Raw genomic sequence first — 25,085 nt, 5'->3', positions numbered from 1 at the left:
AAGTTGAAGAAGTAAAATCCTGTTCTCTTTCTGCTGTACTACACTGAAAAAAATAAATAAATAAGACAATCTCCATTGCCATGGGGGTCATAAATAGCTTTTAAACTGTCCCAGATGATGATAAATTTCTTAAAAATCAATTATTTAAAAGTATAGTTTAATTAGTAACTCTAAGAAAAGTTTGTTGTTGTTTTTGTTTTTGTTTTATTAGATTACACAGATCATTCAGATGTAGTCCTAGTCAAGTTCTGGATAATATAATAAGATACTCTGAAATAAATACTATGTGTGTGGGATGGGAGTGTATACCTCAGGTCAGTGGTAGGACACTTGCCTAGCATGTGGCATGGTTTTGATCTCCAGCAAAATACACACACACACACACACACACACACACACATATAAATAAATAAGTAAGTAAAGACCATCTATGTATGTACATAATAAATTTGTGGGTATTTTGGTGCTCGGAAATCAGAAAGGATTGAGTTCATCAAACTGGGAAATCTTAGCAGATTAAAGTGGTTATATAACAACTAGGCCCGACATTTGGTTTAAGATCTGTATTTTTTTATTCAGGGACAGTTGTAAAGAACAGGAATAAAAGAATCTTCCATTTCCTCTGTATTCCTTATCAAAATGATTTAACATGACATGAAGTGAAAAATGTTTTATTTGTGTATTTTACTCCCCGGGAGACTGGGCAGCCCTGACGCATGTATGACACTTGAGGAAAAGGAGATCTTTCACTGCTGTTTTGAAACTGGGTTTTTGGACTGAAATAATGAGGGATTTAGTTCATGGAGAGAGGAAGGAAGGGGTGTGACATCACTTTGGTTTGTACCTTTATGATCCACTCTGTTGGGAGGGTCACTGTTGAATTCCTCTAATTCCCCAGTTGGCTCTGTGGAGAATTCATAAATGCTTTCTACTCATTTACTCATGAGTTTATATGATCTGGAAACTCATTCTAAAGTGATAAATACCCTGGTCCAAGAAGGCAGTACAGGAAAGTGTTGTAAAATCTCTCACCTCTGTAGGAGAAGTGGAATTTTAGAGAATTGTGGTTTATTTAGTTGACATCATATTTTTAGAGGTTTTCCTTTAAAAAAGAAAATTACTACCAACTAAAGAATGTTCACCTTTTATTACCAAAAAGAAAAAAAAAAAAAGATGTAAGATTATTCTGTGGTCTCTTTCAAAGTATACTGCTAAATGCTGTCCTCTGGAAAGAGTATTTAGTGAACTGGGTGGCACATAGCTATAATTCTAGCAATGAGGAGGCTGAGGCAGGAGAATAGCAAGTTCAAGGCCAGCCTCAGCAACTTAGCAAGACACTGTCTTAACATTAAAAAACTGGGAGGGGGGCGGTTTGCTGAGAATGTACCTCAGTGGTAGAACACCTCTGGGTTAAATCTCTGAAAGCACCAACATGAAAAAATAAAAAAAATAAATTCTTTAAAAAAGATCATTTAAAGGAAAATCAACATACCTCATGGTAATGTTGGTGCAACAGGCCTTTAATTTTTGGATACTTTGGTTTGGATGCTGTTTTTCTGAGTGTTCCTCTTGGATCCAGTGAGTGAAATGAGGCATCCCTGCAGAGTTCAAACAAAATTCAGGACAGGGCTCTGAGCTGATGCTTCCAGTGAACCAGCCAGCTTTGCACTGATACTTTTCCTAAGCCAAAAGATTGTTCGCGCACCTGCAAGTCCATTTGCCTGGCACTCAGTCTGAAGGGGTCTTGCTCCAAGGAAGGAGCTCTGTGGAGAATATAGCAAACATCACTCTGGAGTCTGAAAATCTTCCTTCTTCATTTAACCTGTTCTGTTGCTTCCCCAAAGACTGCAGATTCCAAGATAAATAAAGCAATGCCTCTTTTGAGGTAAATTATAGTAAGGTTAATAAGTAAAGATAGCAGAACAAGTACAGTCAAACTTCAGTACTGTGATATGTGAATAGAACCGGTGGCATCAAAATAGGAGCAAGTCATCAGTTCATCCGAAAAGTATTTATTAGATGTTGGATTTTATTTTATAACTTTATTTTGTTTATTTAGTTATTTATGTGGTGCTGGAGATCAATCCAGTACCTCAAGCATACAAGACAAGTGCTCTACAACTGAGCCACAACCCCAGCCCAGATGTTAGCTATTTGAGGGTACAACCTCCACTCTTTTTTAAAACAGAAAAGAAATGACCTGTTACCTGTCCCTTCTTATGCCCAACTGTACAGCACTATGGAATTAAAACAAATAAAATAATTATTTATTTTATTTAATTTTCTGAAAGCTAAGGAATCTCTCTAAAATTATGCCTGCTCAGAGATTTCCCTGAGAAAATGATCTGGAAACTCTCAAAAATTGTAGAGTAGACATGCTGTCAGGGAGGGGTTGAGGCTGGGGCACTTACCTGGAATGGGTGAGGGCCTGGGTTTGATCCCCCAGCACCACAAAGAAAAAAAAAAAAAAAATAATAATAATAATAATACTGTCAGTTAGGAAAGTGTTATTTTATGTACAGCTGCTGTTAGAGGACCAGTCTTTGGAACAATTCTTTCTAATTCCTGGCCCTCACCTGAGGCCTAAGATTGAATGTAAAATCGGATTGTATTTTAGGGTAAAGCAAACTGAAGTCAACACTGTTTTTATTTTCTCCCTTTTTCTCCCCCAAGTAACAATAATTAAAAAACAAACAAAATACACCCCTATGTGAAGGCTGCCACAGTGGCCACAGAAATGGCATAGTCCCCACTGTTAGCTACTATTGTGTCAATGGTTTACTACTCCATCAGAAGAAGCTAGCCCATTGGGCATTTGTCCCATCCATATTTGGGCTACTACATCAGAACCAGCAAACCTGACCATGGGGTCTCTCCAGGGTGTGTTGGAGAGCATATTGAAAATGAGACCATTATGAAAGTAGAAAAGAATAAAGTTTTAAAGTAAGAATTATTTGAAATACTTGAAAATCAAGACTGCTTTTCTCTTGCCATAATTTTGAGCTAAGATATGGGAGTTTAGGAAAACCAATTCTATGTTCTTGTTATGCGTGTGCTTCCTTGTTTACACCTGTGGAGGAAAATTCTACAAAGTGTACCTGAAGTTCTATTTTAAGTGTGTTCATTTTGTTGCCCATTCAAAAAGCACTGGGTTGGGCCCTGGGGCAATAGAAATGACTGGCACTGGGACTATGGGAGCTATCGTATAAAAGTAGGCCATAAAGGACACTAAATTGTATTATGAGTGGTCCTGTGAGGGAGATTTAAAAGTCAGAATGTATTTTCTGTGGGGAAAAAATACATTAAAGTTAAATTCTCAGGCTACCAACCAAAAGCTGAGTTTTACCTTTTATTTGACTAAAAATATATAACATGGAATTAAAAATATTTTCCTATTAGATAAAGGCCAAGCTTATTGGTTGGTGGGGTTCTGTGGTGGAACCAATGTCATCTGCCTCTAGACTTTTAAACCAGCTAATGGAGGAGGTTGGCTATGACTTGCATTTTGTGGAATGGGACAGATTTTATTACAAAGGAGGAAAGAATTCCAGTGAACCACTTGGATTTTGGGACGGTTAAGGGCTGTGTAACATGAGGCAATATTGCCAAGGTAAACTAGGTTTATGGACTATGTATAGAATCTTGCCAAGATGGCATCTCTCCTCTGGCACTTTTTCCTGCTCCCTGTGAAATCTTAGGCAAAGGAAAAGGTTTTATGAGTGAGATTTTTGAAGTTTTGAGAGGTAGGTATTTATGCCATAGGAGTATGGTGCAAGACATAAAAGTGATTTTTAGCTGACTTAAGAGAACCCATCAGTTATGTATTTATTAGGATACATGTTGCTCAAAGTGAGATAATGGATGAATTGTATTTTTGTGTTCACATTTGGCTTATTTATGTAGTAGAAATCAGCTTTGGTTGATCTTAGCATTTTAGTGAGTAGCCATGATAACGAAACATTATCTTGCTTAACTGAACTACCAGGGTTATGCTTCTAACTTAGACACTTTCTGTTCAGTCCCAGAAATCCTGGATCGAAGGAGTGTTTGACAAGAGAGAATGCAACAAAATCATACCCAGTTCAAAAGACCCTCACAGGTATACTTTTTAATTAAAGTTTTCTTTTTAAAGCAATTTGACTAGAAAGACTGTTTGTAGACATTTAGAAATACCGCTTGTCAGAAGATCTGGTAATATCTATAAAGTCAGCATTCATTAATTTTAATGAGTGTTTGTTTTTTTTTTCCCTTTATAAAAGAACTACATGCTTATTGTAGAAAATCTGCTAAGAAAAGGGACCTTGTCACTTTTGTGCCTCACTTCAGCCCCAGTGCCTATGACAGTCCCTGTCCCAAATGAGGCTCCTTAGAAGTGCCTGATCATCGAATTAATGAAGTGTAAAGAAGAAAGAAGTTAAACACAGTGATATCACTGTTCATATTGTGATGGATTTTTTTCTTTCTCTTTTTTGTTTGGTAATGGAGATTGAGCCCATGGGCGCTTAACTACTTTATATTTTTAATGTAAACCCTTTATATTTTTGAGATGGAATCTTGCTAAATTGCTAAAGCTGGCCTTGAATTTAAGTCCTCCTGTCTCAGCCTCCTGAGCTGCTGGGATTATAGGCATGCCCCAACATGCCCAGCTGTGGTGGATTTTATTCTACCTGCTCTTGTTCCTCTTAATGGGGGAGATGGATGTTATAGGAAAATAATACATCCATTCCATCAAATTTGGATAAATAATTTATAATATTTGGATATTAAATGTTCAAAAAATTGTGAATATTCCTCATCCTCAACTGAATTATCTGTGACTATTTTGGACCTATCAGGATACTGTACTTAGATTATATGAACAGGTAATTTCAGTAAAATGGTCAGTAGAACAGAGTGGTTTGAGCCTCATCCTCAACTGAATTATCTGTGACTATTTTGGACCTATCAGGATACTGTACTTAGATTATATGAACAGGTAATTTCAGTAAAATGGTCAGTAGAACAGAGTGGTTTGAGTTTGACTACTTTGTGTTCTTGACAGCCCTCTGGAAACTCCACTTGCAGAACAAAGTTCAATAAGGCAGCCTGTGAAAGATAGGGGAAGAAATGGATATGGAAAATTCCCCAGGGCAATCAGATCCATGGAATTAAGATTGGCTATCTTTGCCCTTGGGGCAAAAACTAAAAGGAAAATAGAAGAGTCACATTTTAATTAGGGGAGCCACTCTATACTTAGGTTCTTTGAGCCATTGGCCTTAAATTAATTAGAGTGTAGAAATCATAACTCTGTGCTTAGGACCACGTTGAGGTTCTTGAAATTCTTTTTCTTTGGGGATGACTAAAATAGTGTTCCTTGCCTTTGTTAAACATTGACCAGTTCCACCCTCATCAAATTACCTGCCCTCTATAAGCCCCGTGATTGGAAATTCTCATTTTACTTGTTTACAAAATGTTTATAGATGCCAAGGCAACCTTGTTTTTCTCCTTCGTCTTTTATGATGTCTTGTAATGTTATGTGGCTGCAGTGGAAAGCAGACTAAGTTCCAAGTGGGTCATTTTGCTTCTGAAAATGGAAAATCATCTTCATGATCACCTTGAACTTCACAAAAAGTGATAAAATTGCTAAATCTATTTCTAGCCTAGTTAGACTCAAGAAGAACATCAGTGGGAGCCAAAGATATAGCTCAGTGGTAGAGCACAAATGTAGGAGGCATGAGGCCCTGGATTCAATCCCCAACATGAAAAAAAACAAAACAAAACAATGATCATAATAATTCCATGAATGATCTAAGACCTGATATGTTTTAGGCAGAAGAGAGCTAACTCCATCTTTGTGAGATTATAAAAAGTTACTGGATGGTAAAGGCTTTTTTCTTAGATACTAGTAAGATTCTCTAAATTGTAGCTTTTATGTAATTTTCTTCATTATAATGGAAAAAATTGGCAGTATTTCATTATTATAAATTTCAATAAAATTTATCTTTGATTCTTTCTTATTTTTACTTCCTAATGAGAACCGACCTGATAGACTCAGTTATAGCATCTTCCCTCTTCCTTCTCAACATGCTGTAGAGGTAAAACTTCTAAGCACAGACATTCCGTGAAGGCAAGGACAGGAAGACATGAAAAGCCTGAATGTGAGTTTCGGAATTACAGAATGACCCTTACTCTATGAACACTGCCTTTGTTTCTATTATTTTAACTTAAGTTTTCTGTTAAAACTTCTTTACACTGAAAATATGATCTTTGATGACCACAATGCTAACCCCCAAATCCAGAAGGTTCTTCTAAGGAAAGATCAACAAGAATAAAGATCATAATTATGCCAACTGCATTCCGAATTGTTTTATAAATTTAAGAAAATACCTATCAAAATCCTAAAAAGGGTGGATGTGGTGGCTCATGCCTGTGATCTCAGTGACCCAAGAGTCTGAGGCAGGAGGATGGCAAGTTCCAGGCCAGCCTCAGCAACTTTGCAAGACTCTGTCTCAAAAAGGGTTGAGGATGTATCTCAGTGGTAAAGCATCCCTAGATTTGTTCTCCAGTACCCTTCCCTCGAAAATATTCTAAAAATATTTTTTTTCAGGAAACTTGACAATTCAAAATTCATATGAATGTATAAAAGTGTCCAGAAAAGTAAAATAATTTTTAATTTTTAATTTTTTTAATTTTTGTTTTTGGAACCCAGGATTGAACTGGGCATTTCACTCTAGTCTAGGAAAGTAAGATAACTTTTTAAAAACAAGACTATAGCATTGAGGGCTTTCCACATCCAGTGTCAAGATACATTGAGAAGCCAGGTGAGGTGGCACCTGTAATCCCAGCAACTTGGGAGGTGGAAGCAGGAGAATCAAGAGTTCAAAGCCAGCCTCAGCAAAAGTGAGGCCTTAAATAACTGACTGACACTCTGTCTCTAAATAAAATACAAAATTGGGCTGGGGATGTGGCTCAGTGGTTGAGTGCCCCTGAGTTCAACCCTTGGTTACACCCCCTCAAAAAAGATATTGAAAAGCATAATAGTGAAAACATTTCTTCTTGCACATGCAATGATGTATTGGATGCGTGCCTGACAAGTAATGTATATGCTTGCCAAGCTCAAATAATCGTTTCAGTTAATTTATAGGGCAAATGCTATTTCCAACTGTGAAAACGGGGACTTAGAGGAATCACTAAATCAATGAGATTTAAGTCTAGCATATTGGTTTCAAACTCCAAAATGTTTTAATAATTATATCATTGTTGTTACAGTATATGTAGTAAATGACATATGGAAAATACATGGTATAGGAATACTCAGCAAATCTTGATTACCAGACTATGGAAAATAATAGGTATTGACTATATAATCATTAGGTATATTTTTAAATACAAAAGTAAACTAATAGATGTTTGGTTTCTTTCATTTAGATGTACTCCAGGCTGTCAAGTTTGCCAGAATTTAATCAGGTAAGATTTGTATAAATAAGCTTCTTTTTAACTTTAAGGCATGTGTTTATGACTCAATAGCATAGTTTCCTTGCATCTTGAATGGACTCAGTACAAAGTCTATGCTATTTGCTTTTCCAAGGAAGGTTTTAAAAATGAGATTTTTTTTGATGGTGAGTGATTGTTTGAATGTAATTGATTATTTGAATTACTTGAGACATTTACCTACAAAACTGAAGGTCTTTGACAAAAGTTGCTGCCAATTGAAACATGGAAAACATTAAAATTTTATCTTAATATTATCTTATGCTTGGATAAAATAATATGCATCATGTGCTTGATCCATGGCTTGCAAGTAAGTTTTATGCATACCAAGCTCTATGGGAAAAACATTTGTACTTATTGAAATTCACAGTGCAATACAAATTTTAACAATGATGTATACTTTAAACTATGTGTTATTAACTGATTTTACCTTCCTTTTTTGTTTTTTTTAAAAATATTTTAGGTAATTTTTGGTGACCAATTTTACCTTTCCTTATTCTTCTTTCTTTTTTAATATTTCTGGTAATTTTATTTTAAAATATTTTTTGTTTGTTCTTTTTAGTTATATATGACAGTCGAAATCTATTTTGATATTTTATACAAACATGGAATGTATCTTATTCTAATTAGAATCCCAGTCTTGTGGATGTACATGATGTTGAGAGTTACCGTTGTGTATTAGCATATGTACATGGGAGAGTTATGTCAAATTCATTCTACTGTTACTTTTCTTTTTAGTAGAGAGAAATAAAATTACCTTAATTCTGATTATATACTTAGGTTTACATTAAAAATTGGATAATGAAAAATAAATTTTTATAAAATAGAGTCCTCAGTTTAGCAAGTCAGATGAAAAGGAAAATAATATGCACAAAATTTTAGAGTGTTTGAGAAACACCTAGTAAACTCTATAGCACCAGATAAGCATTGGTTATTGTGGTTGTAATATTATACTTAATGACTGATTGATTTGACTGAATTTGGAAAATACTCTGGCACTTTTTTTTTTTTTGTATCCAGGAAGGACTTTGATGTCTTTAGCCACATATGAAGTACTTTCCAGGTGGATTAGTATCTGTAATTATGTGTTGATTCCGTCTATCTGCATTGGTTTTAGTTGCTCATAAGAATCTTTGCAAGAGCTGCACACAACATCTTAAAATCATACAATATATTCTCTTCTCTCACAACTCTCCCTCACTTTTTTTTTTAACCCCCCAGTAGTGGGAATTGAACCTCAACACCTTGCATGTGCTAGGCAAGCACTCTACCGCTGACACTGAGCTACATCCCCGGCCTTTTTATTTTATTTTGAGACATGATACCTCTGCCCAGGCTGGCTTGAAACTTGTGATCCTCCTGAATCAGTCTGCTGAGTTTCTGGGATTATAGGCATGTACCAGCACACCAGGATCTCACAATATACACTCTAGAACATTGGTCATTAAATTGGGATGTATAAACTCCACAGCATTAAAAAAAAAAATACATTGAGGGATCCTAAAGAGAGACTGGAATTTGTATTTCTGTTTTTAAATCTAAAAAATAATTAAAATTTACTAATATCTATTTTCAACGTGCTGTAGAAGTAAAACTTCTAAGCACAGACATTCCCTGAAGGCTAGGACAGGAAGACATGAAAAGCCTGGATGTGAGTTTCTGAATTACAGAATTTTAGAGTGTTTGAGAAACACCTAGTAAACTCTACAGCACAATTTTCAATTTCACATAGTTCAAAACTAAAGTTTAAGAAGATTTATAGTGAAAAATGTTCATCTTATTCTTGCCCTAGGGTGGAGGCAGCCCATTCCCACTTCCCCTATTCATGGTTCCTATGATTATTAGTTTCTTGTGATTTCTTTATGAGTTTTTAGTACACAAATAGCAAAAATAAATGTGTTAAAATTTTCTTCATTCCTCTGTTTTCCATAGACACTAAGACATAGTAGAGGATACTCCCTGTGTGCTTTGTTGAATGCTTCCATACACCTTAAAATGCTTTCTGTAACAGGATAGAGAGAGCTCTGGATGCCCCATGAATTACATGTTTGATTTTCTATTGATGAATGATGTTTAGGATATCTAATTATTTGCAATCTTTTGCAATTGTGAACTGAACAATAATGAATAACTTGGGGCATTTGCAATTTCACTTATGTCTTGACTAATTTATTATGTAGATTAACATTAATATACACTATAGTTTATACATAAATATACAGCTATTGGGGGGCATTCTCAAATGATTTTTGGTATTGATAAAGTGGTCTTTACACATTTTACTGGGTATGTATCATTAAGTTTTGGGGAGTATGTACATCCTAGCTCTTTCTTAATGATTTTAAAAGTATAGAGTTCAGTAGTGTTTAGTACATTCCTACTGTTGTGTATGGATCTCCAGAACTTTTTAAAAATTATTATTATTTTATTTGTTCTACTTTGTTGTACATGACAGCAGAATGCAAATTCAATTCATCATATGCAAATGGAGAGCAACAAGGTCACACCATTTGTGCAATCATACATGTACCTAGGGTAATGATGTCCATCTCATTCCACCATCTTTCCTACCCCCATAATTCCTCCCAGCCCTCCCCTTTGCTCAATCCAAAGTTCCTCCATTGTTCCCATCTGCCCTCCCCCATCATAGATCAGCATTCACTAATCAGAGAAAACATTTGGCCTTTAGTTTTTTGGGGATTGGCTTACTCTGCTTAGCATAATATTCTCCAGCTCCATCCATTTACCTGTAAATGCCATAATTTAATTCTCATTTAATGCTGAGTAATATCCAGAATTTTTTCATCTTGTAACACTGAAACCCTATGCACTAGGTGTCTCTCCATTGCCTTTTTCCGCAGCCACTGTAATCACTATTCTACTTTCAGTCTCTATGAATTTGACTCCTTTAGATATCTCATATAAGTGGAATCACATCACATTTGTCTTTTCTGGCTTATTCAATTACCATAATGTCTTCAAGTTTCACCTATGATTTAACATATATCAGAATTTCCTTCCTTTTAAAGGTTAAATCATATTCCATTGTATGTATACGCATTTTTGTTTATCCATTCATCCAAGATGGATATTTGTGTTATATCCACCTTTTGGCTATTGTGAATAATGCCTCTATGCACATGACTATGCAAGAGATTTTTAACATTTTAGAAAACATTCCCCAAAATGATACTTATGTCTAATCAAAGGAGAGAACCAAGGAAGATATTTCTAAATTTAGAAGACAATCCAATGTAATGTAATTAGTCTAATATAAATATTAATGTAAACTTGTAAGGCTTATTAACATATGGCATCTGTATATTACTCTGGGAAAATGTAGAAACATTGCATTGATTTTCTATGCTAAAGTCATTTGTTTTCTGGAATGTAGGTGTTGCTGTGGCCGATTGATCCAAGACCATCATAGGATAGACTATGCCTGGACTTGCTCGGCTGTCAAGGGTAATGAAAGTGAACAGTGGTCTGTTGAAAAACATACAATGAAAAGCCCGACAGATACCTTTGGCACTATTAATTTCCAAGATGGAGAACACACCTACCACTCTAAGGTTTGCTAAAAAGATTAATTTTGACTCATAATGTCAGAGGTTTCAATCCACGGTCACTTGGCCTTGTTGCTTTGGGCCTGTGGTAGCACTGGACATCATGGCAGGAACACATGATAGAAGAGGTCTGTTCACCTCATGGAGGGTAGGAAGCAGAGAGAGAGAGATGAGAAGGGCCTGGGGCCCCAACATTTCCCTCAAGGACATGCCCCCAATGAATGACCACTAGGACCCACCTCTGAGAAGACCTCCCTAATAGTACCTTAGGGTGGCAGCCAAACTTTTAACATGTGGGCCTGTGGAGACACATCTTAACCATAGCACATAGATAGTATTGACAGGCTAGCCATCCTTCAGGTACTTTCTCTTGAGCATATGAATTCCCTGTTGTTTGAATCACAGGCAGTTTTCCCAGGTAAGCCCACTTCAGGAAAGCTGTGCATCAGCTGTACCCTGGAGTGTGACCAGCAGGTGGATGGATTTGAAACAAAAGTTCATCCTCGTGAATACGTTTTTTTTCTTTTCTTTTCTTTTTTTTTTTTTTTTTTTTCAGTCCTGGAGATTGAACTCAGGTGTGCTCTACCACTGAGCTACATCTGCAGCCCTTTCAATTTTATTTTGAGACAGTCTCTCTCTGCCCAGGCTGGCTTTGAACTTATGATCCTCCTGCCTCAGTCTCCCAGTTTCTGGGATTATAGATGTGTGCGACCATGCCCATCTTTGTAGTATTTTATTTTTTCCATATTTTTTGTGTGCATTATAGTTGTACTTAATGATGAGATTCGTTGTTATATTTCTGTACATGCACATAATATAGCAATGTAGTTTGGCTAATTTTTGTTATTTTAATATGGCAGCTGTGTCCTAACTTGCAAATTAAATCATGATTATTCTTGGATTCTTTCAATTACATATTTGGTGATAGCTTTCCTATCCCAACATTCAGAAATTCAAAATTTTAATAATGAAATAAGGGATGGTGTATTATGAATTTCAAAGATGAATAGCTACCGTTTGCTGGGTGCAGTGGCACACATCTATAATCCCAGCAGCCTTGGTGGCTGAGGCAGGAGGATGGATAGTTCAAAGACAGCCTCAGCAACTTAGCTAGGCCCCAAGCATATCAGTGACACCCTGTCTCAAAATAAAAAATAAACATGGCTCAGCTGTGGCTGGGTTCAATCCCCAGTTCTCCCCCATCTTGTCCCAATTTCTACCATTCTGGAGGATAGTGTGAGATCCCTACCTGCAGGTATGATTTCTACCTGTGGTTCTTCTGGGTTTCTTATTGCTCTAATTTCATTCTATAAATCTGGACTATTCTTACTGCTTTTTGGACATATACTTGAGGGAAGCAAGCCCATCTCAATATTACAGTATTTGAATGGCTTATATGTGGCTACATCTTCCTGGACAAAGAAGGCCAGTTGCGCCATGTAAATCTTAGGCAAAATACAAAATGATCCGGAAGCTATTTGCTGGTTTGGATTTCCCTCATCTTTTATTTTGCTTGCATTGACTATTCAGAGATGACTGTTCTGTGAAAAGAATTTGTTTTGGAAAAGAAAATGTTTTTAGAAGGACATGCTGAATACAGGAAATGATTGGAAGGTTAAAAACTTCATAATAAGTTCTTGTAAGTGCTTCTGAATCTTTTGTTATGTGAGTATGTGAAGGGGTCCAGTGGATGTAAAGCCACAGCATTTATGAAGTCACATTTCACCTACTTCTCGCAGCTTTCTGTTACCAGGTTTGCTGAGGTGGTGATTTTGGCTAGTTGTTTGAAGTGTTTCTGCCTCCCCTCAGACCTTCTGGAGGACAGTGGGGGCCAAGCCTCTAGCCAGAGGAAACTTTCCTACAGTGACTTAGAATTCCCAGAAGGAACTCAAAGGGGGTGTGGGATCTTTTAAAAGTAAATATTTCCAATAAGTGAGGATGAACTTTAAGAGAGATTGTAGACACTTCCTTGCAGGTTTTGGCCATTTGGGTCTCCCTGCTGTGTGCTCATTGTTTCCATGCCTGGTATGTATTTTTCACTGTTTTCTGTTCATGGATATGTGTCTGTCTTCCAGTACATTAGAACTTCTTATGATACCAAACCAGATCATCTATTACATTTAATGTTGAAAGAATGGAAGATGGAGTTGCCCAAGCTTGTCATCTCTGTCCATGGGGGTCTCCAGAACTTTAAGATGTCCTCTAAGCTTAAAGAGATCTTCAGCCAGGGTTTGGTCAAAGCTGCAGAGACAACAGGAGCGTGGATAATAACCGAAGGCATCAACATGGGTAAAGCACGTGTCCGTCTGTCTCTCTTCTCTCCCTCCCCTGCTTTCCTTTCTTCTTCCTCCTTCCCTCCCTCCCTGTGCTTTCTCACTGCACAGCAGGCATTATGGATCTAATCTCAGGTCTGCAGTGCTCCCAGGACATGTGGTGATGTGAAAGGGAAAGATAAAAAGCCAGTGACTGGAAAATAAGCCCAGCAGAATGACAGACTTTTCCTAGAATGTTTTTATCGTTGTCGAAGTATGCTATTTTAATGTAACTTCAAGTAAACTTCTAGCAAAAAAGTAGTTTTTCTTGAACTTAAGTCTCTTAAACCAAAACTCTTGAGACCAAGGGTTCTCTGCAATGGTAGGGTTCATTGAGCTATTCCAGATGTTAGCCAGAAGAGGAGTGCCGCAGTCTTGGCTGGGCACAGAATCATGAGCCACCACACAGCTTTGTAGATTCAAACAGCAATTCTTTATTCCCGAACTCACACCGGCCTCCACACACGTTCTGGGGCAATCCCAGTTCTGCTGCCACCCAATTCACCTCCTCCACTAGGCTTTTTTCCCAAAATACTCTCTGAATCTCACGAGAGCTCAATGGGAGCTCAGGTAGCAGGAACGCCCTATTTCCAGCAGCAATAATCCTCAACATCGAACTTCCCTAAAACCCAAGGTCTTAAACTGGGAACGCCCTAAACCCAAGGACCGGGATACTATACTTCCTCAAACTGCAGAATACACCCTAATCCTGGATCCACCCTCGTCCTTGAGTAGGGTCATCTTTCTCAAACACACATGCAAGGTCACAGCAAATTTAACATGGGGTACGCTGGCAAGGAAATCGATGCGTCATTCCTACTTGGTAATGGCCCTCAGCAGAGGAGCTGGTCCTGGGACAAGTTCTACAACTACCAGCAGCAGGACCAGCACAGTTGGAAATGTGTCCACTGGATACAAGAGTCAGGAGCATTTTTATAATGAAAATTTGGGGAAGGAAAGCATAAATTGTTCATGTTGAATTCACATTGGTGATATATAAGAGGGGTGGGATAATATGAAGGAGAGAAGAACAGTTTACAGAATACCATTGTTCCTGGTTTGGTTGGGGTTAATAGTCTGGAAATTTCATTTGTAAGCATCATGTGGTGACCCCTGATCAGCCACCTGGAGTTTTGAGTCAAGGTTTCAACATACATTCAGGAATGTGAAACAGCCTTTTGTTCCTTTCAGCCTATAGCTGTTAACAGATTAATATCTCTTATCTCTTCCCACTTCCATCCTCTGGTCCTTGTAACTAAATTTAGGACATCTTTTAGTAGGGTGTGGTTGTGCATGCCTGTAATGATAAGTGACTCAGAAAGCTGGGGCAGGAGAATTGCAAGTTGGAGACTTGGGCAATTTAGCAAGACTCTGTCTCAGAACAAAAAATAAAAAGGACTGACAATGCAGCTCAGTGCTAAATTGTCTCTGGGTTCAATCCCCAGTACCCCACCATCAATAACAACAAAAAAGGACATCACAGAATTTGTCTTTTATCAAGGCTATTGTGAGATTAATAGGAACATCAAACCATACAAATGTGTAGTATGTATAGGTCTAGATAGTAATTAAACTCAGTCATTGTTAAATTCTTAGATATTGGAAACAAATGACATACATAAAATTGCATTGATTATTTTGGGAATGAGTAGACAATTACTTTTTTTTAAAAGACATGATTGTCAATACACTGTCTACATCATTGACATTTATGTTTAATTAAATTTTATTATTATTATTATTATTATTATTATTATTATTGTTTTTCAGTTCTGGGGATTGAACCCAGTGATGCTCTTTTTCTGAGCTATATCCCAGTCCTTTTTATTTTTCACTTTGAGGGTCTTGCTAAGTTGCCCAGGCCAGTCTCAAAATTGCCATCTTCCTACCTCAGCCTCTAGAATTGCTGGGGTTATGGGCATGCGCTAACACCCCTAGCTCTTTGACTTTTTTTTTTTTTTTTAACCACAGATATAACCCAGGGGGTACTTAACCACTGAGCCACATCCCCTTTGCTCTTTTTATTTTTAATTTTGAGATAGGGTCTCGCTAAGTTGCTGAGGCTGGCTTTGAATTCACTATTCTCCCACCTCAGCTCCCCCTGAGCCTCACTGCAATCTGACATTCAAGAACCTCATATAGTGGCCTCTGAACCTTATTCCTTTGCATCAGTTTATGAGCATCCTGTACATAAGAATTCTCTAGGGAACTTTAAAAAAAAGCCAAAAAAAAAAAAACCCAGAAATAAAAAAGCAGATGCACATGCTCTTCCTCAGATGAATTTGTGGCTTCAAGGGTCTAGCTTCTGAAGTGAATCTAATGTGCAGCTAGGCTTGAGAACAAGTGACTCCCCCAACCCTCATCTCTTACTGATCTGTTGCTAACAGATGGCTTTCGATCTCTCTTTACTCTTCTCTCTTCTGAATCCAAAGTCTCTGATTAAATCATGCCCATCTTTTAGGGCTGACACATTCATGAAGCAGCATCTGATGTCTCAACTAGAGCTATTTACTTTTATCTTTTAATTCCTATAGCAGTGACTACCTGCAGCCTGTGTCTGTTTGCTTCACACATTAGCATGAGTCTGTGTAGTAGCTCTCTGCCCTGTGGTGCACCAGAGGCCAGCCTACACCTTTGTCCAAGTATTTAGCAACACGTGCTGATTTAACAATTTCTTTTGACTGAAGAGGAATAAAGGAAGAAAATGATAAACAAATTAGCAACAAACGACCACAAAAACCCATAAAAAGCAAAATGAAACAAGGGATTTGGCCTGTCACTAATAGGAATCTGATAGTTTGTCTTGTACATTTTATAGATGATTATTGTTTCACATTTTGACATAAACTGAAGCTGGCAGAGTTCTAAGTCCATTGTATGGTACTTATTTTATTTCCTGTAAAAAAAGAGAGTGAGGAGAAGTTTTAGAGAGCTCAGAAAAAGGTCGGCTTGGAAAAGATAATTATTTTGTTAAATAACTGCATTACAGGTGTCATTTTACTTATTGCTTTTTAGAAAAGAAAATTTAGGTGAGGGTCACCAAACCTAAAGAAAAGCATAGACAGTAGTGGGAAGATTATTTAAGTAGATTATATGAACAAGAGAGATGATGGGAAATGAGGAAGACTTGCAACTCCTAAATAACCATCAGTCTGATTCAACCAGAGCTCCTAAACAGATCTCAGGTCCTACCCCAGACTCACAGAATCAGAATCTGCATTTGAACAACACCTTGGATGATTCTTGCACATTTAAATTTTCTTTTGCACATTTAAATTTGAGAAGCTCTGCTTATGAATGCCTGTCTATCTTGAGACGCTTCTGAACTAAAACTGAACATTTTTTTGGCACGGCTATTTGACAATTACTGAGTTGAATGCCACCAGCCTTCAAGATCTACTAGGTGTAGAACATCTGGATAGGTGTGGATGAAAGACAAGCAGTGTGGCCCTAGGTGAGGGACACAGGTGGGCTGTGACAGCAGACAAAAAGCAACTGATTAGAATTTGATGCTGACAGGGTTAAAAAGAAAGTTTGAGGAAAAGGAAAGGGAGGATGAATTCTGTTTTGAACTGAGGGCCCCTTTTGGATGAGGATTCAGCCCATGGATTGGTCTTCAGCAAGGCAGCAGTGGCACTTCATCATGAGAATCACAGAAAGAGATCAAGGCAAGTGTAGAGAGAAGTGATAAGGTCACTGGCTGCAGTGTGTGCCATGTGGCAGGGCTCAGGGACAGTAAGGAAGACTGGAGCCTGATTGGGTGCTGTGCTCATGGCCTGGCATTATTCTCTGTGTGGCAAAGGGCTCTTGAAGGGTTTTGAACCAGAGAATGGATAGGGGAATGATATGGTCAGATTGAATTTTGCAGAGACTCTCAACAGAGTATTTGTACTAGGATAGCAGGTGGGTTTCTTAAAACACCACCACCACCAAAAATAACTGTACGGTATTGCTACCCTAAACCAGGCCAAACTTCTGGAATCAAAATCTCTATTGGGATGGATAGCTCCACGTTGATATACAAGTGTTCCTGAAGTTCAGAACCCAGGTTCTACAGATGAATCTGGCAGAGTTTTAATGGATTGAGGGAGAAGATGCCAGAGATAAAAAAGTGATTTAGGTGCTCTGCATCAGATCCATGAAATATGAAGGTGTCTTTCTTAGTCTGTTTGTGCTGTTATAACAGGATACCGACATTAGTAATTTATAAAGAACAGAGCTTATTCTCTCACTTTTTTGGCTGGGAAGTTCAAGATCAAGGGACCAACATCTGATGTGGATTCTCTGGCTTGTTTCCTCACTGTTGAAAGGTGGAAGGGCAAGAGAGAACAAACTCATTCTCAGAAACCCCTTTATGTATCATAAATCCATTTATGAGGATGAAACCCTCATGATCTAAACAATTCCCCAAAGTCCCCATTTCAGACACTGCTGCATTGAGGACTAAAGTTCCAGTGCATAAATTTTAAAAGGGACACATTCAAACCATATCAGCAGGTTTTTTCCTCTCTGTGCTAATGACATATGTAAAGTCATTAGCATACATAAGGAAGACTGTCTTAAGATGCAGTGTTGTAACTAAAGGTCAGAGTCAAAGTCAAAGGACTACTTATTGTATGATTCCAACTATGTGACCATCTGGAAAAGGCAACTATGGAAAGAAAGATCAGTAGAAAGAAGATCAGTGATGTCTAGGGCTTAGCAGAGAGGAGGGATGAATATTCAATACACAGAGAAATTTCAGGGCAGGAAAAATATTCTGTATGATACTACAGTGGTAAATAGGTGTCATTATACATTTGTCAAAACTCATAGAATATATGACCCCAAGAATGCACCCCAATGTAAATTATACCTCTGGTTGGTAATTGATTATAACAAAACGTATCACTCTAGTGGGGGTTGTTAGTGGGAGAAGTTATGTTTGTGAGATGGCAGTGGGCATAGGGGAATTTCTGTACTTTGTGTTCAAACTAAAAGTGCTCTAAAAATAAAGACTATTTTTTTTAAAGAGTCAGATTATCTAAATTGGAATATTAGCTCTACAAATTGCCAGCTCTATAACCTTGGGCAAATTATTTGACCTCTCTGTGCCACCATTTTTGTCTATAAAATGGACTAAAAAAAATCCTAACATGTAAATACTTGTAAAGTAGTTAACACTTGCTGAAATCTTATCATGTTCTGGAAAGGGGTGGATACTATAAATATTATTATTAACTCCAGGAGATCAAACATTAATGTACTATTTCTTAATGTATTCTCTCTGAATTATTTGTGTATATGAAGCTATTAAAATAGTTTGCCTTAATGAAGCCAGGGATACATCTGCAGGGTGTTTTGCTGAGATTTTAGAGAAGATTAGAGATAAAGACATATAGAACATTCATGATATCAGGGCTGGACTTGCTGAGAAAGGACAATGCACAGAACATTCTGGTCATTCAGCAGGCTCAGAGCTGAGATTGTAGGCAGAAATTGCCCAAAAGGAGAGGGAAATTCTTTAGGTACAGAGGTCAGTGATAAGAGAAAAAGGTGTCAGGAGAGAATAGGGGAAAATGAGATACCAGAAGTCAATTCCACTGTGCCAGCAACTTTCCTTAAGAATAACCTTTTGCATTATCTGTATCTATTTGACTGTTTTATGTGATTTGTGAGTTAAAATTTGACTTCTGAACTGTTTGTCCCTAGGAGTGTCCAAGCACGTTGGAGATGCCCTAAAAGCCCATTCCTCTAAGTCCTTGAGGAAAATCTGGACTGTTGGAATCCCTCCTTGGGGTGTCATTGAGAACCAGAGAGATCTCATTGGAAAAGATGTAAGTAGACAATCCTTTTCATAGCAAAAGGAAATAAGTGTAAATTCAAATTGCCCATGTAACACTGCAGCTAGGTGTCTAACAGTCCCCTCAAATGTAGTAAATATAACCCCAGCCAATTTCTGCCTTCCTCCTACATCCCTCATCCTATTTTATTCTTTTACTTTTTTATACTTTAGTATTAGGATTGAATCCAGGGGTGCTCTACCACTGAGTTACACCCCCAGCCCTTTTTATTTCATTTTTTGAGACACATTCTCCTTCAATTGATCAGGCTGGCCTTAATCTTGTGATCCGCCTGCCTCAGCTTCCCAAATGGCTAGGATTATAGGCATGTACCCCAAATTCAGCCTTCATCCTGTTTTAGAAAATGACAATTCCATCTTTGCAGTTGTTCAAGTCAAAAACCCCAGATGAATTCCAGAATGAGCTCTTTGTCTCATGCCTGAGACCTGATCCATCAGTAAACTACTTGAGCTCCACTTTTGAAATATGCTGAAAAACCTGACCTCTTTTCATTATCTTCACTGTTAGTGACCAGGTCTAAATGACCTTATGATGCTAAATAATTGTAATAGTCTTCCTTCTTCTTATTGTTTTCTCCTATTACAGTCTAGTCTCAACACAGTAGCCAGAATGTTGCTGGTAAAATAGAAATCAAATCATGCTATTCCTCTTTGCAAAACTCCTCAATGGTTACTGTCCTGCAAATAGCCAATATATTTGGAATGGTTTACATGTAGTGAAACAAGACAGATTCTTAATTTGGCTCTTGCTAGTTCTTTTCTCTTATTTCATATTACTCTCTGCTTCATTCATTCTTATGTATTGATTCTTTGATCCTATCTATGTGTTTATATTAGGAGGGAATGGATGTGTCTATTTATAAAGCTTTTTTTAGTAAGATTATTGGTATTAGAAAAGATATAAAGAAGAAAGAAAGATAACTATTGTTAATATTTTGGTGTGTTATGATTCCAGAATTTTTCTCTGAATATGCCTATCTATGTTTTTAAAAATTGCCTTTAAAAAGTAACAAAATAAACTCACTGCTATGCTTTTTTAAAATTTAACTATTTAGCATAGTTATTTATCTATGTTAATCAATGTAGTCATGTTTATGGTGTATTTTAACACTTATTTTGGAAATTTCAAACGCATTAAATAGTAGAGATATTAGAAGAGTGAAGGCTTGTGTACTCTTTCTTAGCTGCAGTAGTTATCAACTAACTCCCAATTTTGTCTCCTCTATGTCCTTATCTATTGCCAACCAACCCTCTCTGTTTTTTTTTCTTTTTCTTTCTTGGTAACTGGGATTGAACTCAGGGGCACTTGACCACTGAGCCACATCCCCAGTCCTGTTTTTTTTTTTTTTTTTTTTTAATATATTTTATTTAGAGACCAGGTCTCACTGAGTTGCTTAGCACCTTGCTTTTGCTGAGGCTGGCTTTGAACTCATGATCCTCTTGCCTCAGCCTCCCAAGCTGCTGAGATAACAGGCATGTGCTTCTGTACCCGGTGCAATCCTCTCTGTTATTTCTGAGCAAATTCCAGACATCAGATAATTTCATCTGTAAACATTTCAGTCTTTCTTTCTTTCTTTCTTTCTTTCTTTCTTTCTTTCTTTCTTTCTTTCTTTCTTTCTTTCTTTCTTTCTTTCTTTCTTTCTTCTTTCTCTCTCTCTCTTTCCCTCCTCCTCCTCCTCCTCCTCCCCCTCCCCCTCCCCTTCTCTCTCCCCCTCCCCCCCCCTCCTCCTCCTCCTCCTCCTTTCTTCTTCTTCCCGGACAATTAAACCCAGAAGTACTTTACCACTGAGTTAAGTCCCAAGCCCTTTTTATTTTTTATTTTGAGAGGGAGTCTCACTAAGTTGCTAAGGGCCTTACTAAGTTGCTGAGACTGGCCTAGAATTTGTGATCTTCCTGCCTCAGCCTCCCAAGTTGCTGGGATTACAGGTATGTGCCACAACCTCTGGCTCTGTAGGCATATTTTTTTTTTAAGTTGTAGTTGGACCCAATACCTTTATTTTATTTATTTATTTTTATGGTGCTTAGGATCGAACCCAGGGTCTTGCACATGTGAGGCGAGCGCTCTACTGCTGAGCCACAACCCCAGCCCTCAGTAGGCATTTTTAAAGTGTATGAACAATTTAAAAATTACAATGCTGTTATCATGACTAAAAAAATAATTCCTGAGTGTCATTAACTATTCTATTTTGTCAAGTTTTTCATTGCCTCATAGTTAATTGTTTGAGTTCATCATTCAAAAATACATTGTGATCAGTTAATAGGTTTCTTGCTTCACATTTTTTGTCTTTCCTTTTTTTGGTACTGGAGATTGAGACCAATCCAGAGATGCTCTACCACTGAGCTACATCTCCACATCCCCCTTCTAATTTTTTTTATTTTGAGAGTGGGTCTCACTAAGTTGCCCAGGCTGGCCTTGGACTTGGGATCCTCCTGTCTCAGCCTACTGAGTCATTGGGATTATAGGTGTGTGCCACCATGTCTGGTTTGATTCACTTTTCCCCATTCTTGTAATTCATCTCCTTTTTTTCCCCCTTCAATTTGTTTGTTGAAGAACTTGGGACATTTGTCTGAAGAGTTTCTCACAGTTTGGATTTTCCAAATTTAACCTTTTGTAGCAGACTTAACATGTTTCCTTGTTTCTTGTCTTCCTTGTAAATTGGTAGTTTGGTCAAGAATCATGATCAGACTTGGATTCTTTTTGTTCAGGTTTATATTATGGGAGGTGTGTCCTTCTGCTATAACCTTTGATCACTTGTCTTTTCTTGGTTTTAGCAGTCACCACCTAGATTCATTATTTCAATAAGGTCGGAAATGCTGATATTTAATCATAGCATTCTCTTTTCAATTATTTGCTTTGCTATTCTTCGAAGAAAATAGTTTCTCATCAAGCACTTGTCTTACCTTGTACAGTTGGATAGGAAAGGCCGAAAAAATGTCTGATACTTTATTTTCCAGTTTTCAAAATAATGGGATGATTATTTACCATCCTCCAAAGGTGAAACTTACTTTTTCTTTAAATTCATGAATTTAAACCTATGTATTTCACTATGCTAGTCATTATTGTTAGAATTTTTTTTTCTTCATTGTACTGGGGATTCAACCCAGGGGTGCTCAACCACTGAGCTACACCCCCATCCTTTTTATTTTGAAACAGGGTCTTGCTGAGTTGCCCTGTTTGGCTTCAAACTTGTGATCCTCCTGCTTTGGCTTCCTGAGTTGTTGGGATTATAAACATATGCTGTCACCATGCCTGGCTATATAATATTTTTTATCATACTTAAATTGCTCCATTTTGTCTAGTGGAGGCTTTTAGTCTCTTGTTGAGTCCCTTTGCTCAATTCTTTCATCTTATAACTTTCTTGCTTTTTTAAGATGAAAAAATATTCTGGGCTTATTGTGTATAATTTTTGTTCCCTAGAGATACTGCTGTTTGCTTTCAGTGGGGCATAGTGTTAGGGGACCACAATTTGGGGCCACGGGTGCCTTTTCATTTTTCTTACCTGATAGTGTTCTACCATATTATAGTTAATTATTCCTCTATGATTGCCCTTTCTTTCTCACTTTTATAGACATTATTAATATTGTGTGAGATATACAAATCTTTGGTACTGCCTTGCTTGTTTCCTTAGAAATCGTTCTCAAAGATCAGGGCTTGGTCCAGTTGCTGTATATATTTAAAAATATGAAAGGTTGTCTTACACAAAGTTGGTAAAGAAAGAGTGATTGTTCACAATGTACCAAGGGGGTATGTGAATGCCCAAGTGCCCTGTTCCTTGGCCAATTAGGAATCTTCTGTGTTTAAGACTCTTTTTTTTGTTGCCATTCTTACAGGTATAAAGTCATACCCAACTGTTCTTATTTACATTTATCTGGTTACTAGTGACGTTCAGTGTCTCTTCACATAGTTTTTTATTTATAGCCTAGTAGTACTTTTGTCATGTATACTACATTTCCCTCAAATTTTATTTTATATTATTTATGATATTTTTTCCATAAATATAAGTATATAGTAATTCTGCCAGTCATTTGCCTTTTGGTTTCTGGTCATGTTTCACAATTATAAAAGTGACTTTTTTTTAAATTTGTTGTTTCTTTTTAGTTTTACATGAAAGTATAATCCATTTTGATATAATTAGAGCCTAATGTTAGCAAAATTCATAGTGCTTTTTACATCCATTATTTCTTTGAAGGCTCATGGCAATCCTCCAAAGTAGGGATTATCCTTGTTCTCATACATGAGGAAAATAAGCCTGAGAAAGGAAGCAGGAGTAACCCAGGGTTAAGGTCAGCAGCAACTTTAACTTGGTCTTTCTGATTAAATACCATGTCCATACATCTAAAAGCAAATAAGAATTGAAGCTGCTTAAAGGGGTGTTCATAAACGTTAAAAAGACCTTAAGTTTTTTTTTTTTTTTTTTTGTACCAGGGGTTGAACCCAGAGGTGCTTAGCTACTGAGCCACATCCCCAACATTTTTCATTTTTTATTTTGAGACAGGATCTCTTTAAGTTGCTTGGGGCCTCACTACATTCCTGAGGCTGGCTTTGAACTTTCAAACCTCCTGCCTCAGCCTGCCCAGCTGCTAGGATTACAGGCGTGTGCCACCACAACCAGCTGACCTTGATATTTTTTATCAAATAAAATGCCAATTGGCTGGTTGATTGTTACCTCTCACTTCATTTGGAATACTAGAAAAAATCAGTGGCACAATATTATTCTGTAATAGATCTAAGAGACAGCATGATTTGTATAGTGGTGCCAATTCTTGAACTGGTTTTTCATGGTCTGAAACAAGGTGAGTATGGAAGTGGAAAATAAATATTTAGAACCTTTTTAGCAATGCAACTGTGCAATGGTATCTAAGCGTTTGGTGGGTGTGCTCATCCTGCTGACCATGGTGTGTGTGTGTGTGTTTTAGAAATTGTATTATGAGGCTCACATACAATGGGCTGTGTAGTCGTCGTGCATAATAAGAGCACATTGGTATTTTATTGGCCCATAAGAAAGGGTAAATTTAAAAATTTGATCCCTCTCCACAGAGAGTTTGAGAAGCACTGTGCCAAGTAGCAGGTAATAGTTTTTAAACTTGACAGCTGCTCTGTTAGTGTATAGAGCAGCTGAGCCTGGGGAAGTTGAGCTCTGACCCTCTCTTGTCCTTGCTGTCCTTCAGGTGGTGTGCATGTACCAGACTCTGGGTAACCCCCTCAGCAAGCTCACCACACTCAACTGCATGCACGCGCACTTCATCCTGTCCGATGATGGGACTGTGGGCAAGTATGGAAATGAAATGAAGCTCAGGAGGAACCTGGAGAAGCACCTCTCTTTGCAGAAGATACACAGTCGTGAGTTCTGTCAGGGCTCAGCTGACAGGTCTGCCTGGAGGCCTGCTGATGAGCCCAGTCCAAGCCAGTCCCTGCCTTCGAGTAGCCAGAGAGCCAGAAAGGGGGTGAAAGATAGTGCAGAATTGTGGGTGACAGTGGAAAAGAGGATCACAAATTAGGGGGACAGTATAGCCAGGAGAAGGAAGTTTCATGGAACAATGGAGACACTAGCAAGGCCTCCAAGAGTCCATAGAGTTGGGTAGTTGGAGTTTGGGAAGAGGGAGGGTTTCCACAGGGAAGACAATAAGGAGACAAGCCTTAGAGGAGCAGGGGTCAAGGAAGACTATGTTTCATATGTGTGTGTGTGAGTCGGGGGGTAGAGCTCAGGCATGGATGTGGTTCAGACCTGACAGGGGTTTTAGAAAGTAGGGCGTGGAAGGTGTCAGATTTGTGTTGTGCTAACAGTGGTGCTTCAGATGGCCATTTTGGGCTGCTGTGTTCAAGGAGCCCAGAGCTTGTGCAGGGCAGCCGTAGCTCAGTGGCTGACACTTCTCTAGCATGCATGAGATCCTGGG

The 25,085-nt window shown here is 37.8% G+C and overlaps 1 protein-coding gene across 2 annotated transcripts in view; it reads left to right on the top strand.

The window, feature by feature from the left end:
• Nucleotides 1-25,085, top strand: part of TRPM6 (transient receptor potential cation channel subfamily M member 6) — a gene marked incomplete at both ends in the record, with an annotated part of 135,088 nt that overhangs the window by 16,360 nt on the left and 93,643 nt on the right. For both annotated transcript variants that reach the window (XM_081262351.1, XM_081262350.1), the window contains 6 exons: nt 4,020-4,099; nt 7,408-7,446; nt 10,865-11,042; nt 13,112-13,325; nt 19,040-19,164; nt 24,360-24,531. In XM_081262351.1, coding sequence (XP_081118477.1) covers nt 4,020-4,099; nt 7,408-7,446; nt 10,865-11,042; nt 13,112-13,325; nt 19,040-19,164; nt 24,360-24,531 — 808 coding nt within the window. The remainder of the gene's footprint in view (nt 1-4,019; nt 4,100-7,407; nt 7,447-10,864; nt 11,043-13,111; nt 13,326-19,039; nt 19,165-24,359; nt 24,532-25,085) is intronic.

Source organism: Spermophilus citellus, assembly GCF_964194105.1.
Source record: "Spermophilus citellus genome assembly, chromosome: 2".
Lineage (NCBI taxonomy): Eukaryota > Metazoa > Chordata > Mammalia > Rodentia > Sciuridae > Spermophilus > Spermophilus citellus.
Note: the sequence above shows the minus strand (reverse complement) of the source record. Positions and strands in the feature narration are given on the sequence as shown.